Raw genomic sequence first — 22,293 nt, forward strand, 5'->3', positions numbered from 1 at the left:
CCTTTTCTGTGTCAAAATGTTGAATGGCCATGGAGGAAAAAGACCTTGATGGAGATTTTACAAGGATGAAGAAGAAAACATTGGGATTGATTTTGTGGTGGAGATCTTTGGGATTCAGGTGGAGAAAGGGATAGCTCGTGAGATTATTAGGGGGGAAGCAGAGAATGAATGTTCTATTGAATGAATAAAATAACTCAATTCTCTTTTCCTTTGATGTTTCCATGTCAAAAAATGAAGGTAGGAGAAGATTTTTTTAAAAAATTTTTAATTTTTTTAATTTTTTGAAATTATTTTTTCAAAATCTGAATCAATAGATTAATATAATTGAAGTTTTGGCTAGAAAAGTGACCGGAAAAGTAATCGGGTTGCACTTTGCTTCTTTTTGTATAGGTCGGGTGGCGTAGTACAAAATTCTAAAGGTTGGGGGGTACTTTACCACTAGGATTAAAGGTGAGAGTGTTAATTGCATTTTACCCTTTTTTTTATTATAAGGAAAAATTATAGCTTAATAAGGATAGAGGGAGGCAAATAAAGGGATATCGGATCCCTATTTGAAAGTACTAATACATTAAGTCTCGTTTCTCACGGACTCCATTATTAACAAAACCATATTATAAAAACAATTTTTAGTTTAATATAATATTTTTTTATTATAAGGAAGGCCCATGACCTATTACAATAAAAATAGAAATTTTAATATTTAGTAAAATGACACAGGTAGTTTCACTGTATATTGAATCCGAAACCACTTGATTACTAGGCGAAAGCGGGTGCCACTGTGCTATACCCTCTTTTTTCGGTTACAAAGGAGGTCCAAGGCCTAATACAACGAAAGAGAAATTTCAAATCACAAATAACTAATAAAGGAGCATGGGTAATCTCATTAGATATTGAACCTGCGATATCTAAGTCAACAGGCAATGGCGTGTGTCACTGCGCTACACTCTCTCCATCATCTTCGTCAATTTCTTTGTCGTTCTTTAAGTCTCCCGAGACTCACAAATCTCCAAGTCTCCATGGTTGAATGAGAGACACCTCGATCAACATGGTGTTTGATAGGAAATTTTGAATTATAATCGCCGACTGCAAAAGTGATGCTCCTTTGGGCAAGTTAATGGGTGATTATAAAAAGTGATCGTAATCAAAAGAGGGTGTAGTGCAGTGGTGCACGCCATTATCTAGTAACCAAAATGTTCCAAATTCTATATTCAGTGGGACTACTGGCCAATGCCCCTTTATTAGCTATTATGATTTTTATTTTCATTATACTAGGCCTATTGGCCTCCTTTGTATTAAAAAAAAGTAGTCGTTCTTATTCTCTATCAATCATCTAATTTGATTGGAGAAGTTATTAAATTAGTATTCTCTAATTACCTTCAAACTTATTATGACATCAACAATAATTCTAGTAATTTTGTTTCAGTAATAACTTTTCCAAACTATAATTCGTGTTATCTGTGAAAAGCTTGCTTTGTAATATATATCCGCTCAGTACAGTGGTGATCAACTCAACTAAGATTAGTAAAAACAAGCCTATTTCCTTTAATCAAGCTTTAAAATCTTCTATACATTGGAACATGGTTCAGTGTGAAAATAGAATCCATCTAATTCCCAGTTTTAGAATGTTTTTGGTAGCTAGATCGGATTTGGTGGAGGATAGGATCCGAGAAATTCTTATCTTGTGATTGGAGGAAAGGATTAAATGAACTACCCATAAACATGGCAACTCAAAAAGCAAAATGGGTATGCTTATATTAGGTTGAAATTAGGGGGAATCAAGACAATAATTTGTGCCCGAGGACAGAAATACATATTCTTGGTTTGTCTTCGGATTAATTTACAGAGTGAAGGTGGTCAGCAACCTCGCCAGGACAGTGATGGCTGGCTTCAGATCCCACCGCTTGCTGGCAACCATGACCTTTCTTTCCCTCTCTGGTTGAATCTTGCAAAGTCAATCATTATTGCTAGATAACACACGTACCAACCTACTATTACAATAAGTTTGTTTCTTTTTTCTTGTGCACATTTCTCTCCAAGAAAGAGAAGGACCAATTTCCCTTTCTAACTACTCGGTTCTCAACTTCGAATTTTTTGCTCACTCAAACATCTGAATTTAGTGGAGAAATTGAATTTTCTTGATGAGAGGGAAAGAAGTGTTTGAGTCCGGGTACTCCGTTTTTTTTACGATACCCGGACCCTACCCTTTAAGGAACATATTTCATGATTTTGAAACCGAACCCTACTCTGTTGAGTTCTGAAACCGGAACCTACCCGGAATCTGTATTATACCACAAATTCTGGGTACCATGTTGGAACTTGTAAATTTTTTTATCTTGCTAAATAAAATCGAAAATGTCTCATCCATAATCAGTAATAACGCAAAACAGAATGTCGACATACATTTAGATTGATCCACAATACATCTACAACAAAAATTAATATGTCTCATCAATCCATCCATAAAACTAAACATCCGTAATACAATTAGGCCTCACCGATGACACACCGAGGTCATCGAACCAAAGCTGCCGACGATAAGGAATACAAAGCTTCCACCGAGAGAGAGAGAGAGAGAGAGTGAGTGAGAGAGAGCGTAAAGTAAAAGGGAGAAATATATCTAAATATAATTATGAAAAATTATTATCGAGTCTAAGTACCGATTCCGGTTCTGGTTTTGGGTATCCTATATGCAGGAACTGGAACCGGAATCGGAACCTGTTTTCACCGATTCCTTATTTTAATACCCGGATCTTACCCTAATTTCAATACGAGCTACCCGGACCTTACCCTAAAAAATAGGTTCCAACCGGTTCCGGGTATATCCGGTATCCGTGCATACCCCTAGGAAAAACCGATGGATTGGAGCATCGCCTTTTTTAAGTGTGCATCTTTCCATATTTGTCTTTGGTTTTGGTGCTTGTCTCTCTCGATTTGAAAATAAGATATATCTATGTGGGAATAATGATCAAATTAAAATCATTAAGTTGCACGCGAATTACATAAAAATTTTATGGCCTTGTTTACTTTAAGAAAATTTTCATGAAAAATGAAAAACCTTAAAATATGTGTTACCTACTTAAAATGAAGAACAAATTTTTAGGAAAAGAGATTTTTCTAATTCTCCAAATTCAAAGTAATTTAGAGAAGTACTTTTAATAGTTTTCCAGTTTTCTTCTCTTTAATTGGAAGGTTCTTTATCAATCATTTTTTTCTTTTTAAATTATATCAATTATCCTCCCTTTAATTGGAAAGTCTCCAATGCTTATTAGATGTCGAATAAAAGATTGAAAGTTCTAAATTTTGAATTTGTAAACATGATTTCTCAATTATTTTTAGATAAATAAATTTATGAAAGGAGAAGAAAAATGAAAAAAAAAAGACTTTTCTAAAAGTAAACATGCTCTATAGTTTTCTAGAAGAAGATCTCTCACATGTAATGCCCGAAATTTTAACAGAGCCAGAAAAAGAATTTTGAATGAATAGAAGGCTCATTAATATATTAACCATTTTATTATACATAGACTAGGCTATTGAACATATGCGTTGTATGGGTTTTGTAAAAAAAAGTTCATTATGAAACATTAGATATTAAAAAATTATTAATATTGATCTATAGTTTATATTAATATATAGAAAAATTGTTTTTATACTATATAAACTTTAATACGACAAATTTCATACCCGTGCGAGATAAAATTAGTTTAAGAGCTCATAAGCAAATCGTTCATATAAAACATTTCATATACATCATCTCAATTATCAGTTTAATTTATAAAAAAAATCATAAAATCCAAAAAATACAAAATTCCTAACTATTGAAAGAAATATTAATAATCATAAAGTCCATAAAAATTTTTATATTAAGTATTCGCAATTGTCTTTTCCCACTCATATTTCATGTATTAATTTTTGTAAATCTGAATAATTTAAGATAAAATGACTAATCATTTCAATGGGAGATTAACTTAATTTAACTTTTACGAGGCTAATAATGATTATTATAATTAACTCAGGAAGGTTTAATAATTCTTAATTTCTTTAAAATTATGTATATTTATTTACTAATAAAATAGAAATTGATTATAAAATAATAATAAGTAATTAGAATTCTTCTTTAATGTTTATTTTGGATATATTTTCTTTAATTACAATAATAAGTAATATTATTCAATTTCTATATAACATATTAATTTATTAAGACATCTACTATTCTACCATTATTTATTAGAGATTTACAATTTAACCATATTTAATAGGGCGGGAAACAATTATATATATATATATATATATATATATATATATGATGTAGACCGGGAATAAAAGCCGAGTCTGACATGACATTTTGAGCTCGGCTCCGTATACAATAATCGGGAGGTCAAATCTAGTTCTCCATCGGGCCAATGTAACCACATGTTTCATCACTTTAGAGGCGACCAGTGAGGTTGACATAATTGTGCCGCATGCTGGATAGATTAGTCTTAAAGTGTGCAAATCATTTTCCATGTAATTACATCGGTATTAGTAGAATTCCCCTTTAATACTTTTTAATCGCCCAAGTTTGTAATATATTGGTCGATGAGTTTTCATAATGTGGATCCCTGATATATGTTTAAATTCTAGAGAAGCTTGCCTTTCACACTACTAATATTTTGGCTTATTGAAATAAAATCTAGCTACCTATGATAATGACAAATCACAAACTCTGGTTGTACAGACAAGGTACTATATTAAAGATTATAATGCACTACAATCAGATCAAATCCAATCCTGTTAGCCATTAGAGTAATCTATAACGAAAGAAGGGAAACATTAAGATTAAATTGATACAAGAACAAAGATTTGTGCCTTCATTTTACGTCGCAGTTGTGTTGATTGTACTGAAAAAGTTCGGAAAACAAGAATGGAACTGCACTTAAACAATATTGGGAAGTACACGATATAAACCTTTTCAATTAATTAGACAAAACTTATAAAAAAAATAGATTAATGAGATAGTACTATTAAGCCACAAGTGCAATATCTAAAAGAAGAAATACATCGAGCCTGTCCAATCAGCATTGATCATCATTATTTAGTAATTGGTAGTTAATTTGCTATGAAGATTCATTATTTTTTTTTCAATCAACTAAATTACAAGCAACTCTTTAAGATGGTATAAACCATGAAAAATAAAATGAATGAACTCTTCTATAAAATAATCCAAATACGGCACGACAATCAAGACAATTCAGCAAGCAGTTCTTTGTATTCCAAACTCTTTGAACCCAGTGATCCAAATGAAAATGACACGATACACTCGGTACGGCATCAAACGTCAATAAAAATTATATCCAACAAGCAAGATCCATTTATGAGACCGCTATGAGCCATCTTATGTGCAATCCAAAAAGTATAGGATGATTTAATTCAGAAAATGAAAGATAGTGTTTCATGTCAATGTGAAAGCTTATTCTCTCCAAACAACACGAGCAAAAAGACGATACATAACGGTGCATGCATATGAAGATATAAGTGCACATGTTATTAAGGCAAGTTTTGGCTCGGTTACAACCAGCGCACATCATCATGAAGGCACTTGATGGAATTTTAACCGTTTTCTACTTTGCAACTTGGATGATCTTGACATTCACGCACCCCACTTAAGGGGACCGATCGAAGAGATACCTTGTATCATATTGCTCCTAATTTGCTTTTATTAACTACTTGTACAGATCGTTATTGGAGTTTCCCTTTTTTTCTTTTTACTCCTTGCTTTTTCATAGTCATCTATTGCTGCAAACAACATAGATATGTGTACTACTCGAGATAGTTTCGTCCTCTCTTTCTCTTTTACAAAAGTTGAATACCATTCAGTTTGCTCCTTTGCCTTTTAGAATTTCTTCAATTTCATCAAACAATTTTGCTTCATTCAATCAAGACCTTATATGTTGATACTTTGTAATTGTAATGACATGTATTAGATGTAGTCTTGATGTGGGTTCAATATTTATTTTTTGTGTCCGTGAAAGTAAATCGATTATTTTCCGTAACAGATATGAAATTAAGGATAAAATTGGATATCTGTAAAATGATTGTGGTTTTCTTTTCTTTTTCCCTCCCTTTTTGCTCGTTTTGGCCTCGTACCTTTGGTTATTTTTATTTTTTCATCTAGTTTTCTATTGAAAAGTCAAATTTTAGTCCTCAATTTTAGTTTTTTTTAGTTACATCCTAATTCTCTTCGTTTTTTAATCATGTGCACTTCTCGGCACTACCCATTTTCTTCGCATTAATTGTATTATTAAATTTTTTGATAGAAAAATGAGAACAATGATATTTTTTAAACAAAAATTATTTTCAAAAAAATTAAAATGAAAAAGAGGATGGAGATCTGAGAGGGAGAGAGGGGGCAAAATGATTAAAACAGTTTAGAAAAACTGTCAAGGGTATAGGATGAAAATGAATAAAAAAAGTGGAAATAGATTAAAAATAAATAAGTTTATATATATGCAACAGTAAAATATGTAAAAAAACGAAAAAGAAGACATGGATAGAAAACATAGAAAAACCAGTGACCAGATGTATTGCCAACATTATTTATTTGTCAGTTTTGCTCCTAATTTTATGATTTCGACATATTTCCTTACGTTTTGGAGGAGGTTAGTATTGTTCTTTTCTATTAGTAGCTTGCATAAAATTTGAATTCCAAAGGTTTGGTTGTCGGAACTAATCGTATCTTGTTTTTCAAATAAACAGAACACTAACCATATTGCATTAATCCAGCCGTCCTTAAGTTGTATCTAACTGACGTATGATATATTTATAGACTTTATCCCCTCTATAAAATCTTCGTTTTCTGCCTCTGAAACTTCGTCGGAAGGAAAAAGGAATCACAAGAAGAAGGAAGAAATCAAATGGCGACCAAGAAGACGATGTGCGCGACCTTTATCTTGGCAGTGGTCCTGATGGCCCTCGCTGCATCGAGCGAAGCTATCGGTTGCATGGACGACTGCATGCCGGAGTGCATGCAAGTCAAGGATGCAAACAACGACAAATGCCGCGAAGCATGTGGAGGCTACTGTGATCAAACTGAGGGGTCCTCACTGGACCGATGCCATGCATGGGCTTGCTAATTTATCGTCGGAAGCTTATTATATGTCGCCCTATGGTCATGTAATTGTTTCGTGTCGATGCAATGTAAGTTGCAACTAAAATCAAGAGAGATTGTTCTCTAGTGATTATCCTTTTACACTCTAAATGATAAATACATTTCTGATGCATCTTTCACTTCTCTAATAGTGTTGCAAAAGTCAAAATCGACCGATGCGAAGGCAGTACTAGAATTTGACCACATATAGCAAATTGACATTAAAATTGTACCTAGCTTGAAAAATATCTTACTTTAACTAATCTGTTACAATAGAATCGTATTTTCGAACGTTATAGTTACAATTAGAGGTTGTAGTATTGGAATTACATGTTACTCCGATTTCTTGAAGTATAGCATTGCTTGTATCCATTGGAGGCTTGTGACAAAAGCAAGTGCTAATTTTAGCTCCCTATGTTGCGCCTTCTTCCCCGATATAACAACCGACTCGACTCGAAACTTAGATATCATCATTCAAAACTGCCCCGGATCTATAGGTTACAATTTTTTGTTCATAAATCTATATATCTATCTTGAAAGAAGATCTCACATGGTTCTCCTTATAGTATTATAGAGAAAAAAGAACTAAAAAAATTATCTCATGTACAAATTCATGACCTACTATCCATGTCACGATAAGCATATCCATTTCGAATGTCAAACTCTTACATCAAAATCCCTTTAATAGAAATATGCACCGAACACGTAATGCTAGATGAACTCAGGTGCAATTGAGAAGAAGTACGGATGATCCCACTGCAATTCTAGGATGTAGGCATCGAAAAGTCTCTCAAGACATCAGTAAGAGTAAGAAGTGTCATGTTCACGCTAAACGGTTCGATTGGAAAGGATGTTCTCTGTGGCATTCTGGATGCGATGCAAACCATCACGAGAAACACAAGAAAGTCATGTTGAACATTCGATAAAAATTGAAAAATGAAAGGACGAAATCGAAAAATTATTAAAACATAGAGGACCATAATAATAGTTTTTTGAAACAGGAAAATGCTTACCTTATTACGAAATGGTGCCTCAACTTTTGCGGCTATTAAAATTTCGTACATTTGGCTTTGTCCTTCGGAATATACTCTCTGCGGTTAACAGGTGAAGTCCTGTCTGGACGAAGACAGACGCCCTCTGACCTTTCCTATCGTTTTCCCTTTCGAGAAACCAGAGATAGATAGATAGAGAGAGAGAGGGCGGGATCTCAACAGTGGCGATCCGGCCTTAGCTGCCCCGGCGATCTTCCGCCGTCGATCCCACCGCGCCGCCGCCAGATCTGCGCTCTCACCTCGGGGCTGTCGGTGTGATCTACTTATACCAGCAGCCATTTCCCGGGAAATCGTAGTTCAATCCAGTCTCAGGTAAATCCACTCTGCTCAGTTCCGTGCTGGGTCGCTCGCATTGTTGTTTGAATTTCAGCTTCTGCTGCATTGGCTACAAGCATTGATTTGATCACCTGAAAGCTTGTCCATGTCTGGAAGAGATGAATTCGTGATTTTGACTGCTGATTCGATAATGCGATTTGCGGTAGTGATTAATAGGTACTTTTGGCTATTATTGGAATCTGTTTGCTCGCAAAGTGATTAATTTTCTCCGGGAATCACTAGAATGGACCGAGTGCTAGAACGGGTAGTGATCCACTTGCTCGCCGAGATAATTATGTGAGAGATATGTAGGCATTATGGGAACCTGATTGCAGGTTGATCTCTGGTAATTTAAATAGCTGATTCCATTTCTTTGGCAGTTGCAATGGGGAGTATTGCTTTTAATCTTAAGACTCAAACGTTTCTGAGACTCATATGGGGACTGTGTTTGCATATATGGGTTGTTCCCTCTTGGTTTGAATTAAAGAAATTTTTTTTACTTGATAGACGAATCAAATCTCCCAATTTCTCATTGGATGAACAGCAATTCTAGTTTCTTTATTTGCAGAAGCTGTAATGGGAACCGAGGAGATCAGGAAGGATATGGATATCAGCAGTTGGTGTGCAGAATTGGCCTATGACCAATGGGTGCCACTTCCTGTGAATGGCAAGCCCCCGTCTGCCCGATATAAGGTGATAGTCAATTTACTAGTTAGGCACAGGTCTTTTTACTAGAAAGTGAAACAGCAATTTCATCCTCATATATTATCATTCCCCAGTCGTCCTGCATGTGAATCTGATCAATGTAGTCTCATAGTCTGCTTTTCTGGAGTTTCTTCTTCTACTTACACACAGCCATATATCACATGGATATGTTAGAAATATGCTACCTCCTGGCTCTTTTCTTTTTACATTCTCACGCGCTGCTTTTGTGTTTCTTGTCTTAGCATGCGGCAGCTGCTGTTGACGATAAACTTTACGTAATTGGGGGGAGTCGAAATGGCCGTTACTTGTCTGATGTTCAGGTATTTGCTGTGCCATCTATTCTCACATCTCCGTATCATCTTCTGTACATGACGCAGCAGATACCTCCTCATGCAGGTTTTTGATTTTAAAAGTCTTACTTGGTCTAGTATAACCTTGAGCTTTGAATCAAATGCTGGTGATGACTCTAAGGAAAATCTGATAGCAACCTCGGGTCATGTTCTGGTGAGGCAACTGCACCACATATTATGTTTATGCCGTCAATAGTGTCAGGTAATGAAGAAAATGATTGGTATCTTCTTTGTAGATCCAGTGGGAAAACAAAGTTCTTATCGTCGGTGGTCATTCTAAGAGTCCTTTAGATAGCCTTCAAGGTATGTTCTCTTTTTAGACTTACGCTAATGCTTCTTTTTGAATTTGTTTATATATTTAAGGTGCATGCTCTCCTCCTGCAGTGAGGTTTATCAATTTAGACACACATACATCTGGTTTTCTGGAGACATCAGGAAACATTCCAGTAAGTATTCTATCGTCCTTTACTTTTTGATATATTGTACAAGAAAATCCATTGACCTGGCAATGCCTATTCATATTTTATAATCTGCTTTAAAGCTAGTGATGGTCTATGTTTCATTTGAAACACTGCAGGTTGCTCGTGGTGGACACTCTGCAACCCTTATTGGATCTAGACTGATAATATTTGGTGGGGAAGACCGGAAAAGGAGGTTGCTGAATGATATTCACATTCTTGATTTAGAGACAATGAATTGGGAAATGGTTGAGGCGATGTAAGTGTATATTCAAGTTATATTTCTCTACTCAACCCGTCCAGTCTCTGACATCTCTGTCTACTGATAGGCAGACCCCTCCAGCTCCTAGATTTGATCACACATCTGCAGTTCATGGAGATCGCTACCTTTTAGTTTTTGGAGGATGCTCTCACTCAATCTTTTACAGTGATCTTCATGTTTTGGATTTGCAGACTGTAAGTGTCATATCTTTGAAGAATGCTTGAGTCTCATTTTTATTTTGGTCTATTAAGATAATTATCTGTAGGGTTTTAATTACTAGGCTCTTGGCTCTTGGTTATGAGGAAAGCGGTATTCTGTAATTTCATGCATCACTAAATCTTTTATAGTGTGGTAGACAATAGTTAGCATTAGTGTAATAATTGATTTAGACGACCAGACCAAATTACTTGAGAGACAGAACTGCTGAAGGGAAAAGCACGTGTCATGATGGCATGAAAAAAAGACTACGAGTCATGATGGCATGAATTTATTGATATATTTTTTTGTATTAATTAATAAAGATGTGGTTGCATCTAATCATCTATTGATGGGATCATATTAATTCTGGACCTCCATGGTCTCATAGTAAGCTGCATATGGTGATGCCCACTTAGATATCATACTTGCTAAAGATAGTGAGATAGTTCGGGAACTTTTGGCCATTTACACGTATGGAGGTGGAATGTGACCTTCTTAGGCATAATTTGACTGTGGTCTTCTACCTTAGTTATTGATGTTAGTCTCTTGAGATTATTCTTTTATACTTAATCATAAACTTCGACAATTTGTAATGAAATGAACACTGAAAAACCCCGAGTTGATTATAAATTGCAGAAGGAATGGTCCCAACCTGAGATTCGAGGTGATCTGGTGACTCCTCGTGCAGGCCATGCAGGTGTCACCATTGGAGAAAACTGGTACATTGTTGGTGGTGGTGATAACAAGAGTGGTATGTAATAGAATTTTTTTCATGCTTAGATTTTCGCCATCCTCTTATTCACTTTTTGAATATCCTGCTTAATTGATAAAGTTCTTGTAGGCTGTTCTGAAACTCTGGTGTTCAATATGTCAAAATTAGCTTGGTCAACATTGAGCAGTGTAAGAGAAAGGGATCCACTTGCTAGTGAGGTGACTTATTCTGTTTCTATGTATTTTCCTTTTTTGCTGAGAATTGTCTCTGTCTAGTTGTTCTTTCTCTGCATTTTCCTCATTCTATCAACATTGATTCGTAACTTCACTTGGTTTGTCCAATTATACTTTTGGAAAGTTTAGTTACTGATGGAAATTCAAGTGAAGGTTTCTTTATCACAACTTTTTATTGCGAAAGAATTACTATTCCTTGAGTTTTTTCACTTATCTTGCATAATTTTGTTAGCAGAGTTGGTATTCCACTTTGTGTCAAAGCGATGTATCTCCTGCTATTGATTGCTATATAGAGTTAATTTGATTGGTTTATATCTTTCATAATGCTTTATTAATAATTCCACTACAAGTGGCTTTGTCATTCTTTTCCTTGAATGATATATAAAGAGCTTTATTTAGTAATGGCCACAAGAGGGTACAAGCTTGGACTCATTTTACCGTTAGAAAGAAAAAATTAAGTGCATATAGTTGTTTGAGAGGAGTTATTTCACACTTTAAATCTGATTCTGTCATTAGCATGTATGCTCCAGGAAGATATCCCCATTCCTTTATTGAGTAGTTTGTCTATTTACACTCTGTTATAGGAATAGTTTTCTAACTGAATAAGACTTGCTATTTTGGATGCAGGGACTTAGTGTTTGCACCACTCTCATTGCTGGTGAGGTATATTTGGTTGCCTTTGGTGGCTACAACGGGAAATACCAAAATGAGGTAAACCATAGTTTATGATCATCAAAGCCTTTGTATTAATGTAGTCTACCCTCTTTCTAGTTCCATGTCCCTTGCCCTGATCTCAAAGCCAAAAAGCTTTTCGTAGTGCATTGAATTTAGTAGTTGTGGAATCCCTGGAACGTTTTGAGTATAGTCCCTAAATTAACTTATCCTGATGCCTGTATTCTTTCTATGCTTTTATAGTGAGAATTTTTTGTCAGGTTGATGCAAGTTGCTTATGTATCATTCACAGATTTGACTTGACTGTTAAATTCCTCCAACCTTTTTGGTGGCAGATCTTTTTCATGAAACCCAAACCGAGAGACTCATCACGTCCCAAGATATTCCAGTCACCAGCAGCTGCTGCTGCAGCAGCTTGTGTCACTGCTGCTTATGCCCTAACCAAACCTGACAAGCTCGATCTCACTGAATCTGTTGATTCTGCGAAGTTTGTTGAGAACAATGTCTTTCAGCGAGACATCACAGCTGAGGTTGCCGCTATCAAGGAGGAGAAAAATGCTCTGGAAGCCTCGCTTGCCAAGATCAGGGAAGAGAACTCCAAACAGAGGGAAAAGATAGATGAAGCAAACAATACACATTCTGAGTTGTCAAAAGTATACCTCTTCAAGATTATGTTGTGCCTGATTTTCTTTTCCAGTTGATGCAATTCCTTATATACTTTTCTGCTGTTTATCAGGAACTCCTGTCCGTTCAAAGTCAATTGGTGGCTGAGAGATCGAGATGCTTCAAACTAGAGGTTTCTTCTTTGCCCCTTTCTGTGCATGACTTTCACTATTTGTTATGGGCTTTTTGAATGATGAGTTGGGACCGCTTTTGTTTCTCAATCGTGAATTATAACTGTACCTTTCCCAATGTTGACAACAATGTTCAGGCACAAATAGCAGAGCTACAGAAGGTTCTGGAATCATTTAGCTCAGTAGAAAACGAGGTGCAAGCGCTTAGAAGTCAGAAGACTGCACTGGAACAGGACATGGAGCTTGCTTCTGCCACAAGGCAAGGCTCTGGTGGGTTCCTTGGCTGGTTATCTGGTGGTCCCCACAGCCCATGAGATCTAAGAGCTCGTCTCCTCGAGATCGGGGAGCAACAGGGAAGCAACCATATAAGAATCTACTGTATCATTGCTGGGGCCTTTCTGAGGAAGCCATGTTTTGTTGTACTTGTGAACAGTGAAGATGGGCAAATCTCGGTATTTGGCATTATTACCCGGTGTCCATGTATAGCAGTGAATAGGAATGAAACACAAAACACTGAGCATGAACCGGGTAAGAAACATACGAATATTGAAAATTTCCGGGAGAATTTTGTGGTTTTCTTGTTTCTTTTAGATTGGTTTTCATGTCACAATTGTTTCTGTAAGTCACATTGTAAAACTCGTCAATTTTGTATTGTACTATTATAAGATTGCTCTTGTTTGTGATTCAATTAGTGACCAAGTTAATTTGACAAGAAATGAAGTGACTAAGCTGCTTTACAGTGCTCAAGTTTTCTCTTGGCGTTAATTCGGGATATCTTTACATACCTACGACTACAGTTTTAGATGGAGCGGCAAGAAAATTGGACACCGGATGCTTGGTGGACAGTAATATATTCTTCCTAATGATTCATTCCCTTGATAGTACAGAATGGATCTCTCCTCCGGAACTCTTATTCGATATCGGGCAATCAATTTCTTGCCTTCTCTCTTCATTTTCATTTGCAAACGGGTTTACAGTTTGGAAGTGAGCTCCTGTTTGCTCTGCAAAACGAGCTCCTTCCTCAAGATCTTGCCTGCAGCTGACTTTGGGATTGCAGTGATGAAGCTCACTCTCCTCACCTTCTTGTAAGGCGCAACCTGAGTTCCGCATCAACGATTATTTAAAAACAGATTGAGCAATAATTTGTCTTCCAAAATGTTTCTAAGACACTGAAGGATAAGAAGAAAGCTAGTCGAACCTGAGTCGCCACGAATTGAATCACTTGCTCCTCTGTGAGGTCAGATCCACCTGCTCTTACAACATATGCCATTGGTATCTGTCCCGCTTCATCATCCTCGACCCTGCAAATTCACCATTTCACCGGAGAAAGGGAGAGATCAACCTTATGTCACAATCTATCCATGTTTTCACATCCCTCGGACATGATTTTTTCTAAGTTTTTCTTATATCTTTTGATGACTGTTTTTTGCCGCGTCGCTAATTCTAATTTTCCAGGTTCTCACCCCTACTAGCAAAGGTTCAAGAAGCTTTTTAGTTATGGACAGGTTAAACCGATGAGAGTGAAATACTATGGAAGAGAGAGATGTGAACTTACGGTACAACTGCAGCATCAAGTATGTCGGGATGGCTCAATAGTACTGCTTCAAGCTCAGCCGGAGCCACCTGTACAATACAGTAAGCATCAAATCGGCTCATTCGCTTATGATTCGCCCGTATCAGACCTTGAAGTCTGCCAAAGTCTAATATAAAGCGGTTTACCTGATAACCATTGTGCTTGATGAGCTCCTTTATCCTGTCCACAATGTAGATAAATCCATCTCCATCGAAGTAACAGAGGTCACCGGTCCTCAGCCACCCGTCCGATGTGATCATAGCAGCTGTGGCCTCATCGTTACAGAGATAGCCTCTCATGATTGTCGGGCTTCGAAGCCAGAGCTCCCCTTCCCTGCCGGGCGGGAGGGCCAAGCCCGTCTCATTATCTACCACCTTGGCCTGAAAGCTTGGTAGCAGTCTCCCACATGAGCCGGGACGAGCCTTAGCCTGCTCCCCTGAGATGAAGAATGTGCCGGCCCCACAGCTCTCTGTGAGCCCATATCCCTGCCTCAGCTCGACCCACGGGAACTTCTCCCTGAACCTGTCTGCAACCTCCTTGCTTAGCGGGGCTGCCCCCGACCCAACCCGTCTCAGCGAGGACAGCTCTGGCTTTAGCTGATCAACATACTTCACAAGCCCAAGAATCACTGGTGGGACTGCTGCTATGTTGTTGACTTGGTGGGCTTTTATCGCATCAAGCATGGCCCCGAAGTCAAACTTGGGCATCACGACTGTTGTCACACCTGAGCAAAAGAGCCCGAGCCCGAAGAAGGCAAGCCCATAGATGTGGAACATCGGGATGAAGCAGAGGAAGACATCATCTTGGGACGAAGTGGCATTGACTGACCATCTGAGGAGAGTTATTATGGATATGAAGTTGCCATGGGTTAGGATAACACCTTTGCTTGTCCCTGTGGTCCCGGAGGAGTAGAGAATGGCTGCAGTGTCATGTTGGGTTGGCCGGGGCCCGTCCTGTGGCAAATCATGGGCCGGTTCGCAGCATTCTATCAGTTCTTCCACACACACTGAGCTCTCATCACCAGTTCGGGTCGTGAGTATGGTCGGGACCCCGGTGGGCCCAAGTTTGAGGGCCTCCTCGGGCGCAGCGATTGCCAGCTTTGCCCCGGAGTCTCGAACCTGCTTGGCTATCTCAAGCCCGGTGTTGAGGGGGTTAGCAGTGGTGAGGATGGCGCCGAGGGAGAACACGGCGAGGCAGATGGTCGGGTACATAATAGAGTTAGGGGCTAGGACAAAGACTACATCGCCCTTCCTGACCTCAAGCGCATGATACAGGCTGGCTGCAAGGGCTCGGACTGACCGGTGGAGCTGCGCATAGGTGACACGGCGGCCTGAAACCGAATCGATGAGAGCGGTTTGGGACTCCGCCTCATCGGGGCCCGGGAATCGGGAGAGCACGTAGGAGGCAGTGTCAAGGTCGGGGCTAGTAGGGACCTTATATGGGTCACTCAGTTGAGAAAGTGAGTGGAAGATTCCACTTGTTGGATCAAACCCACTGTCGGCATCAATCTTCGGTTGATGACTTCCCTTCTGTTTAAGATCAGAATTATTCCATACTTCTCCAACTGACATCTTATTGGTTTGAGGCAAAGAAAATGTGGAAAACCAGAGAAGTTTTAGGTTTCTTGGTCGAGGTTTATTCGGGATGGAGGACGAGGATGTTCTTGGTCAATATGGTCACTGACCGAGGACACCGAGTCTTGCAAGGAAGAAGACATTTATATATATATATATATATATCAAGAAGCGATCAGAACGAGCCGGCAGCAGAGGGATCTTGTGAAAAAGAGAGACTCACATTCTGAGGCTTCATGGGATATGCTCCCAGTAAGGGACAGGTAAATATACATTTTCCTAATATGAGTTGAATTTTGCTGCCGCCCTATGTCCGGAAAAAACAACAGAATCAGATTCATCGTTTTGATTAGATCTTCTTGGTTTACATCGTTGGTCTCTATCGAATTTTTCTCAGCAAGTAATGCCAGATATTACCACTGCCCAATTACCGATAGGTCCGATGTCGCTCTATCTTGTCGTACAGAGAACAGGCCGACAGAACTCGAATTTGATCAACAGCTTTTACCAGTTCTCCAGGATTAGGTTTTGTACGATTCTGTCTGACCGAGAGGGGATCACCGTATCAGACCCATCCACGATTCGAACTCCCGGTTATGGTGAAATGAGCAAAGGCAGGACTTGTCTGAAGACATAAAGCTACAAAAATACCAAATTCAGATAACAATCTTGCTCCAATATCACACCCATGTACTACCCTTCAATATGTCATCCCATTCACGGAAACAGTCAGAAAACTTCTTACAATCACCAGCAGAAATTGATCAGTCTGTGCCATTTCATAACTTAAGGATACCTGAACTGGACCAATGGTTTGATGTCTAAAACAGGTATAATCTACAAAAATAGAGAGTATATACCACAGTGTAGTCCCATAAAGGCTAAATCACGAACTCTAATTAGAATTCTGCGCTTCCAATCCAAAGACCAATCTCAGCGGGCCCAGATATAGCTCCCGAATTTGAAACTCACCGGGATGAATATGGCCCACAGCAAGGGACAATAGAGCCAGCTCCATGAACCTGAAGGTGTTGTCTTTGAAGAGGTTGCAGCACTGCGAAGAGGGCCATCCTTGGCCAGCTGGAACGAGAGAACAAGGTTGACTTCTCCATTCTTGCCGAAAGACCAGTCCACTCCATTGCCAGTCAGTGTCATGTTCCTGATTCTCAGCATTCCAGCAGTGGAGTGGATGGAACTGCTTGAAGCCAGAGAGGATGAATTCATTGAACTGAGCTGAAGCAAAGCATCCTTTGAAGGAAATTCAGAAGCGAAGGCAGGAGGAGCAGGGAGACTTCCCCAGAAGTCAGTTGCCTTCTCCGACAATTTATAGCTAAGATCTGCATATGACAAGTGTGGGATGAGTACAAAAGAACAGATGGTGAAATTCCAAAACCAAAAATGTGAAGCCCAATGCCAAGGGACGTGAACATTAGACTACAGTGCACCTCGCAATTGATGAATTTCAAAACCAAGAACTAATGGGCAGGGAATGCGGGGTAAAGTTTCAATAGTTTTAACATTTTATCAACTATAGAAAAAGAGTGATCTTAACAGCATGGAGCAATCTGGGCAGAAACTTATGCAACCCTCAATGGTTCTGGCAACACTAAGAATAGCTATTTCCCCCATTTTATTAAAAACTAGGAGTGGAGCCCGTGCATTGCACTAGGTAGAAAATAGTCCATTTTCCCTTTTTGTTGATTTCACTTTAATTTTTTAATAAGGTTTTATCAATTTTATTATATGCATATTTAAATTATTATTAATCATAATATACGACATATTTAATTAGAAAATTATTATTTTTTATTTGGTCTTACTTGTTAGAAAATATCTCTTAAGATTTAAAAAATAGTTTTTATTAAAGAATTTTATAAAAATTCGAAAAACTAATTCCATTTAGTATCAATATTAGAAAAATTCATGAAATCCCAAAATGTTAATTTTTAATATATTTTTCTGAAAAAATTAGACAATTAATTTTTTTGAAAATTCAAAATCATTTCTAAAATTCAAGAATAAAGATATTTATAATTCGTGAAAATTATGTACATAACAATATTTCATTAGAAATTAGAAAAATATTCTATTTTATTCAGATCTTATTATAAAATATCTTATGAAAATTGTTTTAAAAAAATATTCTGTATTAAAATTATTTTAAAAAAAAACTCAAAAATCGAGAAAGTTCTATTCAACATCAGTGCAGTCTGAGCCATTGGTTCTTGCGTAAGTGCTCTGACAGAGCACAAACTTACCTGATTTGAGTTCACTGGTTTCTGGTTGTTGCTCCAACAAGGATGAACCCAATTGTTCTTTAGGTTGTGCCAAATGTTGACTTGAGAATTGGAGGTCAGCCTCGGCACTTGGATTCTGTTTCGAGAGAAAGGTTAATAAGACTGCCTGTCAGAAACCGGATACAAGAAAGCAGGACTAAGTATTTGAAGCTTACTCCAATATGGGAGGCAAGCAGTGATTCATCAAAATAGTCATTCCCGACACCCGTCATCATCATTTCTGATGAATCATTAGCCATTAACATGTTATCCTCGGCATCGAAGAATGAGAAGAACTCCTCAAGATCGAAATCAACAGGATTTGTTCCAGCTGAGTTTGAAGGGTCAACAGTTTGCAGATATGGTGTATCCCCGAATGCAGGATTATCAGAAGCATCCAGGAATGTTCCATCAAGGAGGTCATCCAAGTTTACACCATTCAAGTCATCAGGAGATTGGAAACCATCTTCTAGTTTAACAGGTGCGACATTAATCTGATACTGCTCTGGTAAGTCAACTAGGTTCAGTCCATCCTGCTGTTGCATGCTGCTACCAATGCTAATCTGGGGCTTACAGTTATCTTCAGCAGGCACTTCTTCATGCTCAGTGCTCTTACTTGATTCCCCGCTGTAAAAGCTGCTTGGAGGCAGAATATCTCTAGTTGACATGCCAAAATTGAGTTTCTGAAGAAAGAAAGAAAGAAAGAAAGATGATGCCGATGAGTGAATAAGCAGCACCTTAAACAAATAGAAAAGATCTGAAGCATTCCCATGATAGACTAATTTTGCAATTCGTACAGTATCTTATCTGCAACTCGACTAAGATCTGAGCATGTTTGAAAAGAGACTCAATGATTACAATGTACTACAACGGATAAAGCACAACAAAATCCAATTAATAATACATAAATACACATTCAAGTACGATTTTATAAAATATTCACTGCATGCCGCCATCAAATACAAGGTCATGGAAACAACAGAGAAAGGAGGGACAAAACGCATTATCTACAGACCTGGTCGAGCGCATTTGTGTCAAACTGAGTGTCATCACTGTGAAATACTTCATCAGTCAACACCTCTTGCCCTGACGACAGTGTCATCTCATCATCATCTTCCCATTCCTCTTCAACAAATGGTGCTCCATACTGCTCGCCATTCTTCGGACCTGACCCACTCTTCTGGAAAATCCTACAAAGCACAAATGCATCCTTCCCCACCCAAACAATAATCCCACCGACATGAAACAACCAATCAATCCCAACACTGAATGAACAATTCCTCAAAAGAAACATTTGATACAGAATAGAAGGGGAAAAATTAAAAAAAAGTACTACTATACTATATAATCAAAGCTACGTCCTCACTTGTGGGATTCCAGCTTTCTCGAGTTCCTCGTCAATGAGTCGGTACTCATGCATAACCCAGTTGGTGCGCTGCCCACGGGGAGCCCGCCCGCAATGATAAACCAGCGTCTTCTTCATCCCAACTATCCTGGATCCATTTCGGACAGAACGGTCCTTGCCTGTGGTCTTCCAGTAACCTTCCTCGGTAGCCCGGTTAGTTTTCGACCCATTCCCATACTTCTTGTCCAGTGGACTGAAGAAGTACCACTCCAAGTCTCTAGTCCTAAGCCGGGACTTATCTACAAACCGCCACCACTAGAGAATCAATACTCAACAAGAAAAATTTTCATAAACAAAAAGAGAAACATATGGAAGAACTGCAAAAACACCAATTTCTGGCTTAATAAGATTACAGACGTCATATTTCACAGGAATCACACTTACGACTGAAGATCATATCAAATTATAAACCCAATTCGTAGAAAAAGCTTCATCATAAAACAAGTTCTTCATCATCACGAGTAATCCTACGACCTATCCGGGCAATGAGAAGGGCAATTTTCGAGAGATGGAGGGAAGAATCGAACATGGTCGTACCTGGAAGATCCCAAGGCTCGGACTTGTAGATGTCGATCTCCGAGATAGAATCGAAGCGCAAGGGCTTTCCGGATACCTTGCGCTTCAAGTAGTACCTCACCAGCTCCTCATCCGTGGGGTGGAATCTGAAGCCGGGCGCCAGTGAATTCGCCGATTTACGTTTCATCAAATCAGCTCAAACGGATGATCCGACTAGGGTTTCTGAGACCAAAGAGCGAGACAGAGACAGAGAGAGATGGTGGGAGAGAGATTCTGAGTCAACAGATGATAAGAGGAAGAGGAAGAAGAAGAAGAAGAAGAAGAAGAAGAGGAGGAGAAGTCAGAGTCGGCGACAGGGCCATCCCATGGCGTCGGAAATACGAAGGAAGAAACACAACGAGACTTTCGGACATTTGATGCTTATATATATATATATATATATATATATATTATTTATTTATTTATTTATTACAGTATCGGATCAAACATTCTATATTTAGTCCAAAATTTCCATGTATTATCATTTTGACCCATGAACTATATAATTTCGTCTCTCTTTGCACCAATAATCGGGGATTCTCATATCTCAACGGGAAATCGCGGTAGGGCTTGTCTGAGTTTCATTTAGAAATTAACATTGGGGAGAGTCCATATACGCGGACCGTGGAGTCGAGAAATTGTAAGATTTTACCGTCCATATGAAAAAGTCCTAAAAAATGTTAATTTTGATAAATATTATACATGAAAATAAAATTGCACATCCGAAAGCACTCAAAGGTCCTTTTCATTATTTCAACTGCCTAATTAGACTAACTATATATTCAATTTATTGTACTTTTCATGAGTAAAATAATATATGAATCCGTATGGTCCAAGGAAAAGTGATTTGGACATCCACCTATATAATCTAATGACAATGCTCAAACCCAAAATCCTAAGGAAATGGGCAAAAAAATATTCTTCTTTTCTTTTCTTTTGACTTATTGCCATACATCGAATTTAAAAAGAAAAATTAATTAATCCATATTCTGACATGGTGAATTAAGTTTAAATAAGAGTTTCTACTTTTTTATCATATAAATTCGCATTCATGCATGGGTTTATTTTATCTAAGATCTTATACCGAGTTGATATCTGATGAAACAATAAAAATGTAGAAATTGAAAAAGAAGTACATAAAGCACGAGATTCGAATAACATAAAGTTGCGATTTTGACAGTTTTGATTACATGTTATCTGCTCTTGGTTAGTACAAAGATTTTCGAATCTAATCAGCTATGCGGAATTTCTTATTTCTACGTCGATAGAACTCTAGTACCTCGAGGACGCGCAAACTTCGGGGTGCAAAATGGAGTTGTCCAGAAGTTGATGTATCGATGGTAATTTGGCACTGATACAAACTTCAGGGTGTGAAACAGAATTTTCTGGTCTTGAGGGTCAAATCTCAATGGACGTGTCGGCGAGGCAAGGTCCTTCGTTTGAATGACGTGGCGCGACATTACTGACTATGAGATGTTGTCCCCCAAGTGACACGTCACTGGCAGATGGGAGGACCGGTGTTTTATTTATTTATTTGGTTAATAATGAGAGGACGGGGTTGATTTCGCGGTAAGTGTCATCTGTGGGGCCAACTCGTGGGGGAGAAGAAGGTGACGTAACTGCATTCGTCAAAAGGAGTAGAAATCTTTCGCCAAAAAAGAAAAAGGAAAAAAGGAGATAACAGAAATGTAAGGGATGAAATTCCTCGATCTATTAATTATTTAAATTTTAATCTAAAAAATTATAATATTTATTTTCATTTTTTATCTATCAATCCATTAATTAAACCGTCAAAATTGTTAACATGACCGTTAACGGTGCTGATGTGATAGATGGTTACTTCAGTGGATGGTTTATAATTTTTTTTCTAATCTACTAAAATATCAATAACTTTTCCCTCATCTACATGTCAATAATTTTAAAAATTACATAGTTTGTTTATGTTCCCTCATCTACTAAATTATGGTTTCTTTCAAAAATCACAACTACCAAAATATGACTTCTTTAGATGATTAGAACCTTGAATTAGGGACTTA

The 22,293-nt window shown here is 37.9% G+C and overlaps 3 protein-coding genes across 6 annotated transcripts; 1 reads left to right on the top strand and 2 right to left on the bottom strand.

Moving 5' to 3' along the window:
• The first annotated feature begins 8,232 nt into the window (after positions 1–8,232).
• LOC116194798 (acyl-CoA-binding domain-containing protein 4) lies at positions 8,233–13,562 on the top strand. 4 transcript variants are annotated; one of them, XM_031523689.1, is made up of 14 exons: positions 8,233–8,487; positions 9,044–9,183; positions 9,438–9,515; positions 9,592–9,699; positions 9,782–9,848; positions 9,930–9,991; positions 10,123–10,262; positions 10,333–10,459; positions 11,100–11,214; positions 11,296–11,393; positions 12,036–12,119; positions 12,416–12,733; positions 12,817–12,876; positions 13,012–13,562. In XM_031523689.1, exons 2-14 carry the CDS (start codon positions 9,067–9,069, stop codon positions 13,186–13,188), a joined length of 1,551 nt encoding a protein of 516 aa, XP_031379549.1. In that variant the 5' UTR covers positions 8,233–8,487; positions 9,044–9,066; the 3' UTR covers positions 13,189–13,562. The 4 variants fall into 4 exon arrangements, with proteins under 4 accessions (XP_031379549.1, XP_031379548.1, XP_031379550.1 ...); XM_031523688.1 differs by having other exon boundaries at positions 9,059–9,183; XM_031523690.1 differs by having other exon boundaries at positions 9,059–9,183; positions 9,788–9,848.
• Positions 13,563–13,607: 45 nt separating this feature from the next.
• LOC116194795 (4-coumarate--CoA ligase-like 5) lies at positions 13,608–16,155 on the bottom strand. The gene is made up of 4 exons (XM_031523686.1): positions 14,594–16,155; positions 14,430–14,497; positions 14,073–14,175; positions 13,608–13,971 (listed from the first exon to the last, which is right to left on the bottom strand). Exons 1-4 carry the CDS (start codon positions 16,016–16,018, stop codon positions 13,846–13,848), a joined length of 1,722 nt encoding a protein of 573 aa, XP_031379546.1. The 5' UTR covers positions 16,019–16,155; the 3' UTR covers positions 13,608–13,845.
• Positions 16,156–16,333: 178 nt separating this feature from the next.
• On the bottom strand, positions 16,334–20,623 carry LOC116194796 (NAC domain-containing protein 53-like). The gene is made up of 7 exons (XM_031523687.1): positions 20,240–20,623; positions 19,664–19,941; positions 19,313–19,507; positions 18,474–18,980; positions 18,280–18,394; positions 16,994–17,358; positions 16,334–16,660 (listed from the first exon to the last, which is right to left on the bottom strand). Exons 1-7 carry the CDS (start codon positions 20,403–20,405, stop codon positions 16,616–16,618), a joined length of 1,671 nt encoding a protein of 556 aa, XP_031379547.1. The 5' UTR covers positions 20,406–20,623; the 3' UTR covers positions 16,334–16,615.
• Between the last annotated feature and the right edge of the window lie 1,670 nt (positions 20,624–22,293).

The sequence above is a fragment of the Punica granatum genome, chromosome 2 (genome assembly GCF_007655135.1).
Source record: "Punica granatum isolate Tunisia-2019 chromosome 2, ASM765513v2, whole genome shotgun sequence".
In the NCBI taxonomy this organism is placed as follows: domain Eukaryota; kingdom Viridiplantae; phylum Streptophyta; class Magnoliopsida; order Myrtales; family Lythraceae; genus Punica; species Punica granatum.

What these genes read in the sequence shown, in the direction of transcription:
- LOC116194795 (XM_031523686.1), bottom strand. Translation starts at nt 16,018, where the DNA reads ATGTCAGTTGGAGAAGTATGGAATAATTCTGATCTTAAACAGAAGGGA. An exon ending in TCAAGCACAATGGTTATCAG is followed by an intron (nt 14,498 to 14,593) that starts GTAAACCGCTTT and finishes TGTATTGTACAG; the next exon opens with GTGGCTCCGGCTGAGCTTGA. An exon ending in TTCAATTCGTGGCGACTCAG is followed by an intron (nt 13,972 to 14,072) that starts GTTCGACTAGCT and finishes TGCGGAACTCAG; the next exon opens with GTTGCGCCTTACAAGAAGGT.
- LOC116194798 (XM_031523689.1), top strand. Translation starts at nt 9,067, where the DNA reads ATGGGAACCGAGGAGATCAGGAAGGATATGGATATCAGCAGTTGGTGT. An exon ending in CCCCGTCTGCCCGATATAAG is followed by an intron (nt 9,184 to 9,437) that starts GTGATAGTCAAT and finishes TTCTTGTCTTAG; the next exon opens with CATGCGGCAGCTGCTGTTGA. An exon ending in TGGTGGTGATAACAAGAGTG is followed by an intron (nt 11,215 to 11,295) that starts GTATGTAATAGA and finishes TAATTGATAAAG; the next exon opens with TTCTTGTAGGCTGTTCTGAA.
- LOC116194796 (XM_031523687.1), bottom strand. Translation starts at nt 20,405, where the DNA reads ATGAAACGTAAATCGGCGAATTCACTGGCGCCCGGCTTCAGATTCCAC. An exon ending in TGCTTGCCTCCCATATTGGA is followed by an intron (nt 18,395 to 18,473) that starts GTAAGCTTCAAA and finishes CTCTCGAAACAG; the next exon opens with AATCCAAGTGCCGAGGCTGA. An exon ending in AACCAGTGAACTCAAATCAG is followed by an intron (nt 17,359 to 18,279) that starts GTAAGTTTGTGC and finishes TGTCATATGCAG; the next exon opens with ATCTTAGCTATAAATTGTCG.